Source organism: Doryrhamphus excisus, linkage group LG19 (assembly GCF_037039965.1).
Source record: "Doryrhamphus excisus strain RoL-2023G ecotype Guam linkage group LG19, RoL_Dexc_Guam_v1.1, whole genome shotgun sequence".
Classification (NCBI taxonomy): domain Eukaryota; kingdom Metazoa; phylum Chordata; class Actinopteri; order Syngnathiformes; family Syngnathidae; genus Doryrhamphus; species Doryrhamphus excisus.
This window is the reverse complement of record NC_136375.1, coordinates 3,003,424-3,020,832: the sequence shown is the minus strand read 5'-3', so window position 1 is coordinate 3,020,832 and position 17,409 is coordinate 3,003,424. Positions and strand designations below refer to the sequence as shown.

The 17,409-nt window shown below is 37.8% G+C and overlaps 1 protein-coding gene across 1 annotated transcript in view; it reads left to right on the top strand.

Annotated features, from left to right (window-relative positions):
• Nucleotides 1-9,102, top strand: part of ptpa (protein phosphatase 2 phosphatase activator) — a 30,947-nt gene extending 21,845 nt beyond the window's left edge. The window contains exons 10-11 of the mRNA XM_058056103.2: nt 188-295; nt 8,858-9,102. Of these exons, the coding sequence (XP_057912086.1) occupies nt 188-295; nt 8,858-8,932 (183 nt within the window). The 3' untranslated portion in view covers nt 8,933-9,102. The remainder of the gene's footprint in view (nt 1-187; nt 296-8,857) is intronic.
• Nucleotides 9,103-17,409: the final 8,307 nt, after the last annotated feature.

Sequence of the window (17,409 nt, the reverse complement as noted above, 5' to 3'; positions counted from 1 at the left end):
AAGAAATACATCTGAATAGGTGCAGATTCTGGAAGATCTAGGTGTCCACAATTCAATACAAAGGGACGCAAAATGAGCATATAAGGTCTCCCCTTTAATATTCCACTATGGTGGAGCCACACCTGTAACATTACATGTAACATTACATTTCATACCGGCTTCCTCCATCTTTTGTTTCATTATCCAGATGAAGACCGGACCGTTTGCCGAGCACTCCAATCAGCTGTGGAACATCAGTGCTGTTCCGTCCTGGTCCAAAGTCAACCAGGGACTGATCAGAATGTATAAAGCTGAGGTGAGACTCTTCCACTTTCCTGTTTGTTCACCATTTGCCTTAGTTGTACAACATGTGGAAAGAACGGAAATGAAATTTAATTGAATAGATCAAATGATAGAAATACCACATCTAGACGCCGAGATAGATTTCTGTACGTTTACACCAGGCTTGTGCAATTCACCGGAAAGTGAATTGAATTGGCTCCACCCCTACAGGGTATTGAATTTGAATGACAGGAAATGTAACCTAATTCATTGCAATTCTGAGAAGTTCCTTGTCATCAAGTAAGAATTTTGTTTAAAAAGATTTCGGCTTAAATATTAAAAATACAAATTTCCATTTGCAAAATTATTATTCTTTTCATTTGAAAATGAGCAAATGACACCAAATTATAGTAACTGCAATAAGGCTGCATACTAACGATTATTTCCTTTGTGGATTAATCTGAAGCTTGTTGTTTTGATTAATCGAGTCATCGATTACCAAGCCACAGTTAGTGGTTAGTTGGGGAAAATGTCCATCCAAAAGTCAAAGACGATGAGTGTCAATATCTTGTTCTGCTTTCAGTCTGCTTTCATGGATGACTAAGGACATTCAAATATATTGACATTTGAGCATATTTATATTCTTTAAAAAAAAATAATTTATAGTTGATAGTATTATAATTGGTTAATTGTTGCAGCTCTTTGGTTTTTAATTGTTTTAACAAGTACAGTACACTTCATGGGTGTTGTGCATGTGCGTGCTTATTATTTATGCCGAGTGACAGACGGACAGGAAATGACATCTGGAGTTCAGAGTTGAGTTTCAGCTTTGCATGGGTTATGGCCAAAACAATAGCTTTTGTTTATATGAGGGTTTTTAATGAGTTATCACAGTCGTCCCACGATACACTGGGGTCCGAATATTGTTCCGTCGCTATATCGCGTTTTGTTAAAATAATGCGATTAATAAATGAGTGCTGTTGATCATCTACTAATAGACTATGATCTATTATATTGTAACTATAGTCTATAATTAGTCAAACATATTGAAAGACAAGTCATATGTAGTACTCTGTTCACTAGGCATCAGTCATGTTACATTGACGAGGCAACTGCATGGAGCCAGTGTGAAGATGTGTAGATATTATGTCCAACATAATACAGAGAACAAAACCATCTCCTCGTATTCCGTGTGGAAGTGGTACATTTTTCTTCTTCCTCACTCCGAATGTAACCCTTTAGAACAGGGGTCTCAAACACGCGGCCCGCAGGCCAAATGTGGCCCGCAGGACACTAGTTTGAGGCCCCCGCCTTGATATGAAAGTTTAATGTTAGTGTGGCCGGCGCAAGTTTGATATGGATGCTGTATGGTATCATGTACCCAGAAAAAATTATTACATTTGATTAATGTTCATGTTAAAGGTTAAATAACTGTTAATAGTTGTCCTCCCTATCCGTGTGGAAGTGGTAAGTTTTTGGCTATTTAAGTTTAAAAGAAATAACTTACCGTTTAGGTCGCTAGCTCTCTAGTTTGCGAGTTAGCATGTGTCTCAAGACCCTGCAGTTGCGCAATATGTTGTAAATAAAAAGAGTATAAATGTGACTATAGTCGTGTTTTGTCATGTCTACAGGGCTCTAATAATGCTTTGTTTATTTTAATCTGAAAAAAATTATTTGTCTACCCACCAACTATATGTGGTTTCTTAAGTTTTTATTATTATTGTATTTATTTATTACTGATTGATTGATTTTCTTTATTCTTGATTTGTTTATTTATTTTTCATCTTATTTTGTGTAGAAAAATTAAGATATTTGAGAACAGTGGAATGTTTTATCAGAGCTTTTCTTGTAGAAAATCGAAACCAAAGCAAAGTTTATTCATTTTTCTGTTTTTAATAAATGTGGGGTTTTTTTGGGGTTTTTTTTCGGGAAAACCTGATGCGGCCCAGTCTCACCCAGACCCTAGCTCCAGTGGCCCCCAAGTAAATTGAGTTTGAGACCCCTGCTTTAGAACAACCAAATTGGAGGCTAACTAGTGAGCTCGGTACTTTGTTATATACTATGACTAGAAAACATCTCTTATGTTCTGGCAGTGGTCCCATAGCCTGCGTATTGCTGTTGCGCAATGTGGTGTTAACAAAGACTAATAGGAGTGTTATTTCATGCCTGCATCGCTTTAATAATGTTACAAAAACATATTAAGAAAGTCATAAAATGAAATTCAGTCATAAATATTCAATTAATTAATATTTAATACTACATGGTGTAAATTCACATAGCGCTTTTGAGTGTGGAACCAATTAACTGCAATAAACGAGGCACGGCTGAGTTGTGTGATAAACCTGCAATAAAAAGTCTGGTGCTTGTGTGTCTCACCGGAGATTCCAGTAATGTAAGTGACACCTAGTGACCAGTGTAGAAAACTACATTATCAATGTCAATTTCAGTGCGTCTTCTGAATGCTTAAATATGCTTTGTGTGATAAGTGAATTTCCACAAAACAAAATCCCTTCTTCAAATGGAATGTTTCGTAGTAACGCTATGGCATAGAAAACCTGTTTACAATCTTTTACATAAATGTGCATTTTTTAAACAAATAATAGTCCGTATTCAACTACGAAACAGCATGATTAATTAATGAATATCTTTGGAAAAAACGTTCTATTTGAACTGCTGTGTGGTGAGGGACAACTGCATATGTGAACCACAAACCCGGTCAGCGTATGTTCCAAACCTTACCAAGGCAAACAGAACTGAAGTGTACTGCTAGTTGATTCAGGAATAAGTTGACACTCATAGAACCAAGGTTCCTTTTAAAGGACGCTTTTCTACCATCAGGTCTGATGTGCTAACTGGATGCTCTCCACCAAAACGTTGACTAGTAACTTTCACTCACTGCTGTGGTGGCTGTCCGCTCCTGTCTGTCCACCCCCCACCCCCACCCCCACTCACCCTCCCTCCCTCCCTCCTGGTTGTGCAGCACAGCATACACACCTCACTCTCTTAAAGGAGCCACCCTTATCCTGCAATGTTAAAAGACATAAACATACAACAATATACCACAGCACACCATACTGCTGTCCCTGTACTATTTGCTTGCGGAGGGTGGAGCTAGACACAATCCTGTGTACTGATTGGTTGAGTGAAAATGCTCCCTTCCGTAATGACACTGAAATGTAACAAAAAGGCAATTTAAAAAAATACAGTGGATGATGCTGTGTATATTTTTTATTCATTTTCAGTTTAAAATGGGATTACCGCTTATCGCTTAGATAGATCGATGTAATCAAGTCAATCAAAAAATCTACCTCTTTTTATTCTGAATTATAAAAATAAAAAAAATCAGCCTGGTAAGTAATTGACCTTTGGACCTACCAGTGATCTGCTTAAATGGTAGTTTTGGGTTGACGAGTGTTAGCCTGAAACAGAACAATGTGCAGAACTGCAACTTATAGTTAAATACTATATATTGACTTTTATATTTTTATTAATAAATACCTGTCTAGAAAACCTTGTAATTCTTCGAAATTACAGCTACAAGTAACTTACTTCCCAAAAACAAAAGTTTTTGGATGTTCAGTTCAGATTTTTAGAAAAGAAATGTAGAGAAATCCGAGACTGCTTGAGAAGGAAAGGGTTAAGAGTGGAATGGAGAGAATGTAATTGTGTGTGTGTGTGTGTGTGTGTGTGTGTGTGTGTGTGCGTGCTTGGGTTTCTGTGTGGGCGGTAGGGGGTGGGGTATGGGGAGATGTCTAAGCCTTCTCCCGCCTGCATGCCCACATCCTGTGTTTTCCAGAGCAGCCTGCGAGTCTTCCCAAAGAGCTGAGGGGCCAAGCTGTCTGCCCCCTCCCCCTCCTCTGCCATTCCCTTCATTAAATCCACCCCTCCCTCTGTCCCAACGTTCCTCCAAGCCTGGAGCAACCATCAGCAGACTCGCATTCCTCACTCCCTTTTGCTGGCCCCACACAAGGTTTTTGGGGCAGAGTTTGAGTCCGCCTGGAGAAAGCAGGAGCCCGTTTTTTCAGTCTGCTGGGTGCTAAAAATGCTTCCAGAGGCATGAAATGACACATTTGGATTGTGACAGTGGCAGACAGGCTTGGGGGGGATGAGAGCATGTCGCAGATCCATACAGTATCACTTATTTTGTGTCCATTTTTAGTCATAGCTGATAAGTTAAAGTGCGTATGCCTGAAAGAAAATATTTTAAGACTCAAAACCTTTTCAGGCACGGTACATGTACTGTATTTGTAGTCTGATTTTTGCGGTCTTTACATGGTACACATAGAGTTGCACTAACCAAGGAGAAGCCAGAGCTTGAAAAGCCTCTTCTGTGGTTTAAGTCACCTGTTTGGGAAATACGGAAAAGGACAAAGACTAGTGGATAAGATGAAAACAATGTGCCACCATTGGGCAACGAGGGACTACATGCTGGATCTATTCGTACTACACTTTGACCAATCACAAACTTTATGAAAAATAAAGTAAAAACTCTTACTGATACTTTCCTGAAAAGAAATGGGGCCAAACCAGGAGTGTCCAAAGTGTGGGCCAGGGGCCATTTTTGAACATCTTGTTTCCTATTGGCCCTTGACATATAGTAAAATTTAAATACATCATTAAATGTATTATTTACTATTTTATTTGCTATTTTATTATTATTAGTTATTTACGTTAACATTATTAAAGAGATATATCTCATAATAATCTCATATCTATGTACAAAATCTGGCTTTTTCTGTATGCAACCTTTGGTGGAAAAAGTTGGGACACCGCTATTATATTTAATATTTCATTTATTTACTTTTTAAGATACTATTAATTATTTGAGAATTACTTGCCAGTCGTTTTTTTATTTTATATTTAAAATCATTGCTGTTTATGCAAAGGCTAAGCAGTTTTATAATTATAATGTAAAGACCAATGAACATAAAACCATAAAATGAGAGGTGGCATGCAGTGCGAAGGTAAGTCAGTATCTCATCAATGTAACATTACTGACGCGTAGTGACCAGAATACTACATCCGACTTGTCTTTCAGTATTTTTCGACTAATAATCCATGATAGCCACGATAATAGCGACCTGTACCAATTATACAAGAGTATAGCTGACACCAGCCTTCTGCGTACAAACACCTGATTATGAAAATCAATGAATAAAATGATCTGAGAAAACATCTGCAACAACTTTCCAAGTTAAGTTTACTCAGCCCCCCACCCCCATTCCAGCATTTCACCATGCCCCCCCAGGAGGACCCGCCCCACTATTCCAGAGGCCCTGGTTTACATATTATCTGATACCAGTGCTAAATCTGTGCTAGTATTTAAACAGTGCCCATACTGCTACTTGGAAAAAGTCACACATTAATAAATTGATAAACACACTAATTAATAAATTCACTGACATGTAATTAAATCCATGACGGATGATTATCACAGCAAAACCAGCACCAATTACATCCCAGGGAATTAATAAAAAACATGGTAAGATTTGTCAGTATTTTAAATGCATATATTCTACACAATTATTGCTGAAACTGATCATTTATACACAATTGTGAAACTGTCACACTAGCGTCACAACGAGCCAATTCAAGAAACAATACAAGCAGTTGATGTTTGCTAAATACAAGGATGAAGAGTCTTGAACCAGTCATGATGTGCTATATATATCACTATATTGACAGTTACTATGGTACACATTATGTCATTGGATGGTCATATCACCTTGTACTTCAGTACGGAACAAAAAAAATAAAATTAAAAAATAATAAAAAAATAAAAATAAAAAAATGTACAAAAATTCTTTTTTTTAATTAATTAAAAAAAATTAAAGTCTATTAGGAAGGCAGTAAGTGAACAAATGTAACAGTTACTGATTGTAAAAGTACCAGATGGATTGGATTAAAATTCATTTTATTTTATTTTATTTTATTTTATTTTATTTTATTTTATTTTATTTTATTTTATTTTATTTTATTTTATTTTATTTTATTTTATTTTATTTTATTTTATTTTATTTTGTTTACCTTTTATTTTTATTAAAAAAAAACCTTGAACTGTATTATGGAAAGCAGGAAGTGAACAAATGTAACAGTTACTGATTGTAAAAGTACCAAATGGAGGGGTAGGATTTAATAAGCTTTGCTTCTTCCTACTCCTTTTGGACATGTGGAACTGGGAACTGATTATGGGATGCACTCAATTGTAATCTGATGCATGTTCAAATGAAATAAAACTATTACTATTATCACACGGGCACTAGTGGATTGTTGGTATGGATTAGAAGTCATGTCAGTCTACCCCAGGGAAACTGTGTCTCCAGATGAAGGTTACCATCGCCAGTGTGGACTGTGGAATGAATGAATACTGGCTCAGCGGCGCACTTGAGCAAAAATAATGGGATCCAGACTTTGTCAAAGACTTGGAGCCAATTTTGGAGAACGTGCATCTCTCTCTCGCTCGTATGGTTGGTGATCCCTGCCCACTGAGATGCGGCCGACAAGGGCGCCATTGCACCTTCACATTTATCTGTTCGTTATTGGTGGTGCTGAGGCTGTTGTTGTTCACCTCAGGACTATTGTTGTGTCCAGCGTTCTCTTGTCCCTCCCCGGTTGCTCAACCCCTCTATCCTGTTTTCTCTCTCGAGCTACCCTCTACCCTGTACTCTATAGCTCTAGTTCAACCCAACTGGTCTAGACGAGACGAAGACCCCACAGAGCCTGGGTTCTTTTTAAGGTTTCTTTCCTTTACTTTCGTCGCCCAAGTGATTGGAAAGCCACTCAATGTGCTTTGACATAACTTCTGTTGTGAATTGGTGCTATATACTGTAAATGCAATTGAATTGAACTGCATCACAGCCAAAGATATTGCTCTAAACTCCATCCAGCGGCTGGCACAAGAATAGAAACAGCAAGAATATCGGCATAGTGCGAATAAATACAAAAAGGTTGATTCGATCCTTAGTTTGGACCTTTTAAGAAATGTGTTCGCATCTGATAAAACCGGCGAGTGACAAAAACAACAAAAGGTGCTAGTTAATACGATTACATGCACAAAGCAAATTTAATAAATCTGATTAAAACCAGCTTTTTCAAATACGCATTACAACACTTAAACGAACTAAAACGACTCAAGTCGTCTTTATCACACGACTATGACTAACTGAACAGCCTCATAATTCCTTTGTCACACATTTTGTCGGCCTCTCTTTCTCTTTGTTGTTGCTCTTGGTGGTACTTTCATATGAAGTAGCCCTTTTTCAATAAATGGTAATGGTAATGGTTTTATTTCATTTGAACATGCATCAGATTACAATTGAGTGCATCCCATAATCAGTTCCCAGTTCCACATGTCCAAAAGGAGTAGGAAGAAGCAAAGCTTATTAATTCCTACCCCTCCATCTGGTAATTTTACAATCAGTAACTGTTACATTTGTTCACTTCCTGCTTTCCATAATACAGTTTAAGGTTTTTTTTTTGTTTGTTTTTTTAAATAATGTACCTCGTACTTCAGTTACATAATGGGTACCATAGTAAGTGTCAATATAGTATAGTATATTATGATATAATATATACGTAGATGAACTATATCAGCAAGTTGAAGTATTTGTGATTTTAGAAATAAGGAGTTAGTATGTTCTCTGTAGGCAGCATTATGAATTATCCTTACTGACCTTTTTTGCAGTACATTAGCGAGTGAAGATTGCTTTTATAGTTATTAGCCCATATTTCCACACAATAAGTAAGATATGGTAGAACCAGAGAGCGATAAAGAGTGTGGAGTGATTTCTGAATGCTGAAATATTTCTGGCCAAATGTTTAAATAAATATAATTCTCGAAAAATTTATATATTATATACTTTTTTTAATATCTCCTGCATTTTATGCTAAATCTATTGCAGTAAAAAGGAAAGGGAAAAAAAGATATTGAGTTGGTACCAGTATCAGTGGGTGCACAACGTTGCAGTATCCGTCTCAGAGTTCATCAGAAGAGACGCAGAGCTGTGAAATTTTCATTTGACCGCGGCTACTACATTGCACTCCTCTGCACGTGTATTCTACCGGCCCCGCCTCCACCCGCTAAGACAAAGAGACTATATGGCTGACAAAGGGGCTCACTCAGTCCATGTGGTTTCAGCGCCAAGGATGCTGAAACCAATGCACAGAGTGAACTTGCTTCCTGCCGGTTTGGAGGCAAGGGACAAGGAAGCCACACTCGTATGCACATGGTAATATAGTGAGAAAATTATTGAGTTCATTTTCATGTAGTGTGTGATTAATACATTTTTTCTCTGAATGGGAAATCTTGTCATTTTTAATGTTGCGACATTTTGATACTTTATAATTACATTTTAGAATTTTTCATTTATAATATTAGTTATTCTTAGGGAGAATGCAAGTGAACCATAAAAAATTAAATTTTATTTGAACATGTATCATGTTACAATGGAGTACATCACATAAATCAATTCATGCATATTCCCATGCAAAAGTAAAATAGTTCTCTGAAAGAAGACTGTTATGAGTGAATGTAATGCACAATGCTTACCATAAATATACTTTGACAGTCATTCTGTCTTTATTTATTTATTTCTAGTGTTTGGAGAAGTTCCCGGTGATCCAGCACTTCAAATTTGGCAGCCTGCTGCCTATCCAGCCATCAAAGCCTTGATAGTCATTGACAAGTTCAAGGGAAAAAAGACCAAACTCCACGCACATAAGGTCAACCATCTTCCCTTCACCTATCGTCATGTCCAAATGTGATCATGAAAGTTTGACAGAGCATTGCAGGTAGGATCTCCACATGTTTCAGCACCTACCCATCTAAATGCAACAGGACAAGCCCATCCTTTAAAAAAATACTATTTTTGACCAGGCCACAGTATTTTCCTTAAAAATGTTGCCCAGGAGTGTGGGGTCCTTCAGCGGGCCGCCCCAACCACCTCCAGATGTCAAATGGCAGCAGATATGACTTCTGTTCATGGCCTTCGGCACTCAAGTCCGAAATTATGTACGAAGAGATCTATAAGCATCTTTCTATTTTTGGCATTTTATTTATATACTGGATCAGACTCCGTTTTTGGAGGGAATTATATAGGTTGGGGGGGTTTTGGTGTAAGAAACTAAAATGTCTATCCACACCAGGGGATTAAAAAACACTCACCGGCTGTCATTCACATTTGGTCTAATGGGAAGCCTGAAGAAGCAACCGCAGCATTAATACAGTGGATCCCCGCACATTTGCAATACTGCACAAATTCTCAGAATTTTGTTGAAAATCATTTTTATTACAACACATCTCATTCACCCTAAATCGGTAAGAATTTCTGATAATACAGGAAAAATGTACAGCATACCACTGTTAAAAACACCCATGTTTTTTTTTTTGCTTGTTTGTCTTTGTTCTTTACTGATGATGATTTTTCTTCAAACGCTGCAATTTCTTTTGTCGGGTGATCCTTAAAAGCACCACAGCTGTTTGCTGAGGTGAATAGTGTACATTTCATACTTTAAATGTGTTTAATTAAGGTGTGAGGTATATTTGGGGATTAACATGCATTGTGCGTGAGAACAATAGCAATTGAAGAGAGAGAGAGGGAGTGTACCGGAGCCGAATCTCATTCAAAAATGACAACAGTCACTTTAATTGCAAATATTGATCAGAAACCAAAGGAGAACATCAACTTCAAGCTAGCATGAGTGTCACAAATGGATATTTTTATGCTGGGATTTTCACGATTCACTGGTGGATCCGGGACGGAACTCTCAAGCGGGGTAATATATATATTAAATGTACAATGATGTGAACATTATCTGAACAATCAGTGCTTAGTCTCTTTCAGTTTCTTGTTTCATCTCCTGTGTGTCACAAAATGAAATCAATAACTTCAATACTTGTGTTTTGTTGTTAAACAAGGTTTAAACATAGTGGTACCTTGGTTAGCATCATAAGCCAACACAGAGGTCTGACTTTAACCAAAACGTACTCTAACTGAAACAAAATTTTCCTCTTAAAAATAATGGAAATCCAAAGTGAAAAATGTTTTCAGTTTTCCAATAATAGTTTTACAAGCATTGGAAACGCATATTGATGAAGGAATAAATAAAACATTTAAGGTTACTTTTGCCTTCACTGAAGACGGGATTGTTGCCAAAGATGAGACGTGGCAGCGAGATCAACACGGAAACTACCTTCCTGTTTCGCTAGGATTATTTCTTGTTATTTCTTGAATTAAATGGTGTTCCTCACCTTCTTTATTAAAATGATGCCACCTTATGCGCCATTTTGGCTCATTTTGTAGCCATGATCAATGAGACTGATCAATGAGACAAGTTAGGACTTGGCATAATTAATTAAAACGCATGAAGAACAGAGTTATTAACACCAGGCGTGCAATACATTTGTGCGCAATTCAAGGCAAAATTTTGTTGTAAATTTTCTATATGAACCGCAAAACACGCTAACCAAGGTTCCATTGTACATGAGATAATGCCATACACAAAAAAGGTCTGTTGTACCCATTCGTTCATACACAAACGCTCAAGTAGCTGTTTTTGGAATAAACAAAAAATAATTTGCGAGTGGTTATGCTTTGTCAGTGTTTATTTGTTGTTTGTGTTGTTATATATATCAAAGACTCTGTTCAAATTTGACAAACAAATTAAAATTTTGAACAAATGACAAAATAATAACAAGAAAAGATTGAATAATGCATGATTCTAATTAGACATAGACTTCTTTATTGTCATTGCCCGTGTAATAATAAATAATAATGTGGAGAATAAATAGATTACATCAAATATGAACAATGTACAGTGTAAACCAGGGGTCGGGAACCTTTTTGGCTAAGAGAGCCATGAAGGCCAGATATTTTAAAATGTGTATCTGTGAGAGCCATATACATTTTTTTAAACATTGAATGCAATAAAATGTGTGCATTTTTATGTAAGACCAACAGTTTTAAATATAATGGGCTGTAATTACGTAGACCAGGCACACTACCCCACGCTAATGGGGTGTGGCCAGCACACTTTCGTGTCTAATAATAAATCAAATACTTGCTGCCATTAATACAACTTCTGCTGCTGCATAATTTTGCACCATACTCAGTATATTTCATTCTTTTGGCCATCTTTGCCAGAAGGCTTGGTTCTGCAGCTTTAGCTAGGTGACTATTTGACTAAAGGAGAAAAGTTTATATTTACATGTTGACATCTCAATGACCGAGGTAGACTACCGCATTACCCAGTAATAATCGAGTTTTGGTGTTTGACCTGGAAAATATCAGGAAAGATGGATATGGTTGGCCGTATTGCAGTAGAAAATAGATGGACGAATTAAAATGCATCAAAAAGTTGTTGATTTTTAATATTTTTAACAGTCATTTCTGTGATGTTTACTTTAAAATGTTAGCAAAAATACATTTTTATTGTGGTAATAAAATGCTTGAGAGCCAGTTACAGTCATCAAAAGAGCCCTACCTGGCTCCCGAGCCATAGGTTCCCTATCTCTGGTGTAAACAGTAATTTGTTTAAATTATTTGTACAAATTACTGTTTAAAATTACTGTTTATAATTTAAACAAATTACTGTTTACACTGTACATTGTTCATATTTGATGTAATCTATTTATTCTCCACATTATTATTTATAAATAGGACAATTATTTAGTTGGTAATATTTAAGCTATCTGAGCAAAATGTCTTAGTTTTGGGTTTTTGCTGACAAAGCAAATTACCGTAATATCTACTGATGCATCTCATTAATCTCCAATGCATTGTACTTTTATAATATACTGAGAGCCGCAGATGGTCCCCTGGCCACACTTTGGACAGCATGTCCTTACACAATGAGCCCTCTCACGGATGGAGGTGGAAATCCCCGCACACACAGGATGTTAGACTGCAGTGTGTGGCCAGAGCTGGATCATGCAAAGCAGTGGAAAGATTACTGCCAGACCAGTATATAACAATCGGACCCTATTTCCCATACTTATACGAGTCTATCAAAAGAGATTTATCATATGTGTCGCAAGCTCTTGGACTTTACAAACAAATGACTCATTCAGGTGCTCTGTTCTGCTGGAAACCACAAATAAAATCTATGTTTAATTATAGGTCTTCTTGTGGTAACGAAGCACAAATCCTTAGTTTAACCTTCCTCTTGTGTTAGCTTTCTGGTATCATCTCTTATGTTTTGACCCTTGTATTAAATCAGCTATAAAATACACTAAAAACAATAACTTACCATCAAATTTGCTTCTCATGTCTTGGTTACCTTCTTAGGCTTCCTCATCCATGAAAATGTTGCTTTTAATACTTTTGGTGTGGGCATGTAGGGCTTTTTTTGTCACTATACCCCTCCATTTCTATTTACAAAAATGAACCTCAAAAGAATCATATTCATAAATTGAAGGTTCTTTTGTTACCTGGCTATTACTGAGGGCTATAGAACATATCTCTTAAGTCAATTAGTTGGATTTATTTTCTCATTTTAGTATTAATCACTAAAGAAACGTCTATGGTGTTGGGGTGAATTTTGACCCATATACAGTAAAGTCTCGTTATATCGATATTCTCGGGAGTCGGAAAAAATACCGATATAACCGGACTATCCATATATCCGATCCTGCGCCGAACTGCATTAAAAGTGGGCAATAATGCACTCGACATTGTTCTATAGTATAGAACAGGGGTCAGCAACCTGCGGCTCCAGAGCCGCATGTGGCTCTTCAGACTCTTTATTGTGGCTCCCTTTGCGATGCTTGAATATTTTTAACACCCGAGTGGGGAAAATGCACGTCTTTTGTAATGAGTTTTAAAAAATCCAACTTTGTCTGAGACCATGAATGCATCCTGAGTGAGTTCTGACTGCTATCCAGTTCAGTACATGAAGAAAAACAGGTAATACTTACCTACAAATCTAAAAAATAATTTCGAGATAATTTAAAAACAGCGGCATGGGAACTTGTTTTTACGTTTACAGTAGTTTACACATACATTTATGTAAGTTTATCTCCAAAACTAGCAAGAGTACTCCAACTCGTCTTTTCTTATCTGAACTACTTTGATACCCCCAAATTCCCTCCAATGTTGTTTTAAACATACTATATGTTTTGCGGCTCCAGGCTATTTTTCTTCAGTGGGCATTGGGTAAAATGGCTCTTTTCATAGTAAAGGTTGCCGACCCCTGGTATAGAACAATGTCGAGCAGCTTAAATCAATCTTTGCTTAAGGATTTCAATACCAAAAAAGAACACGGCGAACGGCTGCTTCCAGTCAACTTTATTTTTCACACTTCCACCACCAGAGCACAGCACACACACCGATTCCCGCACTTCCTGGTTCACAGGTCATGCTGTGTGAAAAATAAAGTTGACTGGAAGCAGCCGTTCGCCGTGTTCATTTTTGGTATTGAAATCCTTAAGCAAAGATTGATTTAAGCTGCTTTTGTATCGATATAAGCAGACCAAATTGGCTGGCGGGAGATGAAAAGGGCATCGTAGTAACCGGATTATCATAATAACCGGGTATCGTACTAACGGAACTAATTATATCATAAAAGACTAGAAATTTGCCGGGAAATGAAAATAGTATTGTAATAAGTAGTAATTCGTTATAACCGATATCGATATAACGAGACTTTACTGTATATTAATGTCAAGAAAAGGTATAAAAAGTTATTGTTTTCAGCAACAGAACTTTAGTATAAAGTGAAATGAAAAAGCAGAACAGGTCCAGATCTTGGTTCCCTGTACTTCTTGCCATTCTTTCCATGATCCAAATTGTAAATGTGAAATCAGCCATCAGTCAAATGAGTGAATTCACCTCACATGTCTGGACCTTGTTTTTCTGCTGGTATACTGGAAAACCAGTCAAAATGAGAATTTTGTCATTGTGTTGGCTAATTGTACACTTATGATTTCAGTTGTGGCTCAAAATATTGCTTTATAGTCATATTACTATAACCGTGGTCATAATACAGCGGTCATAATTTCAACCAGACTATTTTAAAATGTAGTAAAAAATATTTTTTTGGTTTTATTTTGTTGAACTAGAGTTTCCTGACAAAGTCAAAAAGCCTTGATGCAATAAACAAATTTTATGTGATTCTTTTTATGCATTAAAATGTAACACAAGAGGAGGGATACACTACATCAGGGGTGGGCAAACTACGGCCCGGGGGCCACATGCGGCCCACCAAGTGTTTGAATCCGGCCCGCCAGTTGCTTTTTCAGTATTTCAACTTTTAACATACAAACTGGCAACATGTCTTATTTAGTCATTTTTTTTTTAAATGTAAAATTTAGTGACATAGTTTGATGTTTAAAGTGCTCCTGAAAAAAGCCACATGAGAACATACAGCTACAATTAGACAAATCATTCAAGGAAAATGTGTGTGTTAAATACATGTTCTGGCCCCCCGGGCAATTTTGTTAACTCAATGTGGCCCACGAGTCAAAATATTTGCCCACCCCTGCACTACATAATACTTGTTTCAAGCATATACGTCTCATATAATGTGCCCATTTAAACCACCATTGATCAGACCTAACTTTTTCCAGTTGGTATGTATTGTGGGGCGCTACACGTGTGAGCTACTTTGTCTGGTTTGGAAGAATGAAAGGAATGGGCTAGCTGCATTTACCTGTCCTGGCGTGTCTGCTCTTGAAACAAAGACTTGAGTGCGAGACTTCTGAAATACAATACAACTTCAAACTTGTGTCGGAGAGAAGCAACACTGACCTAAAATGGGTACGTTCTGCATACAGCATAGACATAGCTACGGTACGTATATACAGTACCTCACAAGTGTGTACTCACATTTCTGCAAATATTTAACATATGTGTCTTTTGGTGGGATTTTTGTTATTTACAGGTACAGTGAAGAAAATAAGTATTTGAACACCCTGCTATTTTGCTATTTCTCCCACTTAGAAATCATGGAGGGGTCTGAAATTTTCATCGTAGGTGCATGTCCACTGTGAGAGAGATAAACTAAAAAGAAAAATCCAGAAATCACAATGCATGATTTTTTAACAATTTATTTGTGTGATACAGCTGCTAATAAGTATTTGAACACCTGAGAAAATGAATGTTAATATTTGGTACAGTAGCCTTTGTTTGCTATTACAGAGGTCAAACGTTTCCTGTAGTTTTTCACCAGGTTTGCACACACTGCAGGAGGGATCTTGGCCCACTCCTCCACACAGATCTTCTCTAGATCAGTCAGGTTTCTGGGCTGTCGCTGAGAAACACGGAGTTTGAGCTCCCTCCAAAGATTTTCGATTGGGTTCAGGTCTGGAGACTGGCTGGGCCATGCTAGAACCTTGATATGCTTCTTACGGAGCCACTCCTTGGTTTTCCTGGCTGTGTGCTTCGGGTCGTTGTCGTGTTGGAAGACCCAGCCACGACCCATCTTCAATGCTCTGACAGAGGGAAGGAGGTTGTTCCCCAAAATCTCACAATACACGGCCCCAGTCATCCTCTCTTTAATGCAGTGCACTCGTCCTGTCCCATGTGCAGAAAAACACCCCCAAAGCATGATGCTACCACCCCCATGCTTCACAGTAGGGATGGTGTTCTTCGGATTGTACTCTTCATTCTTCTTCCTCCAAACACGCTTATTGGAATTATGACCAAAAAGTTCTATTTTGGTCTCATCTGACCATAAAACTTTCTCCCATGACTCCTCTGTATCATCCAAATGGTCATATGCAAACTTAAGACGGGCCTTGACATGTGCTGGTTTAAGCAGGGGAACCTTTCGTGCCATGCATGATTTCACATCATGACGTCTTAGTGTATTACCTACAGTAACCTTGGAAACGGTGGTCCCAGCTCTTTTCAGGTCATTGACCAAGTCCTGTCGTGTAGTTCTGGGCTGATTCCTCACCTTTCTTAGAATCATTGAGACCCCACGAGGTGATATCTTGCATGGGGCTCCACTCCGATTGAGATTGACCGTCATGTTTAGCTTCTTCCATTTTCTAATGATAGCTCCAACAGTGGACCTTTTTTCACCAAGCTGCTTGGTAATTGCTCCGTAGCCCTTTCCAGCCTTGTGGAGGTGTACAATTTTGTCTCTGGTGTCTTTGGACAGCTCTTTGGTCTTCGCCATGTTACAAGTTAAAGTCTTACTGATTGTATGGGGTGGACAGGTGTCTTTATGCAGCTAACGACCTCAAACAGGTGCATCTGATTCAGGATGATACATGGAGTGCAGGTGGACTTCTAATGGGCAGACTAACAGGTCTTTCAGGGTCAGAATTCTAGATGATACACAGGTGTTCAAATACTTATTTGCAGCTGTATCACACAAATAAATTGTTAAAAAATCATGCATTGTGATTTCTGGATTTTTCTTTTTAGTTTATCTCTCTCACAGTGGACATGCACCTACGATGAAAATTTCAGACCCCTCCATGATTTCTAAGTGGGAGAAATAGCAAAATAGCAGGGTGTTCAAATACTTATTTTCTTCACTGTATATGTACGTATGTCTGTTAGTGAGTGTGCTGCTGAGGTTGGTTGCAGTAAGAGGATATTATCGGTCGTCAGTCAAGACAGGGGACCAACCTGGGCCCAAATGAAGGTTGTTACTGGTTCTGGGTGCTGTCCAATAACCATCAGACAACATCAATGAGAGAAGGCTTTTAAGAAAAGCTTGACTCTATGCATTCTCCTCAGCTGACCCTGACAGAGGTGGTGCTGCTGGGACTGAAAAAGGTTGACACTTTCAGCAGTTTTTTTTCATTTTTATTTTTTGTTTTATTTTTTTTACAGGGGTAACTCCAGGCCAAAAGTTTGCTCGCTTCATTTTCATCTTCTGAACATTCACTGTAACATGAATAGTTAATTTCATGAGAAGGGAGAGGCACTTTTCAGCATATGAATTGAGACTAAAACAGTCATAAGTACGTTAGAATTTAAGAAAAAAATCAATAATCGTTTTTTATGAGACACTTGGGGGCCCCTGTAGATCTCGGAGCCCCAGGCAATAGCCAGTGTTTGTCCAATGGTAGCTCCGTCCCTGATTCTCTAATGACAAATATTGACGGTCCTGATGGCTTCCAATGGAGTTTCAGGATGTGCAGGGGTGTCAAACGGCAGCCGGCTATGTGGAGATGTTGCAGTGGGGGCATCCCTC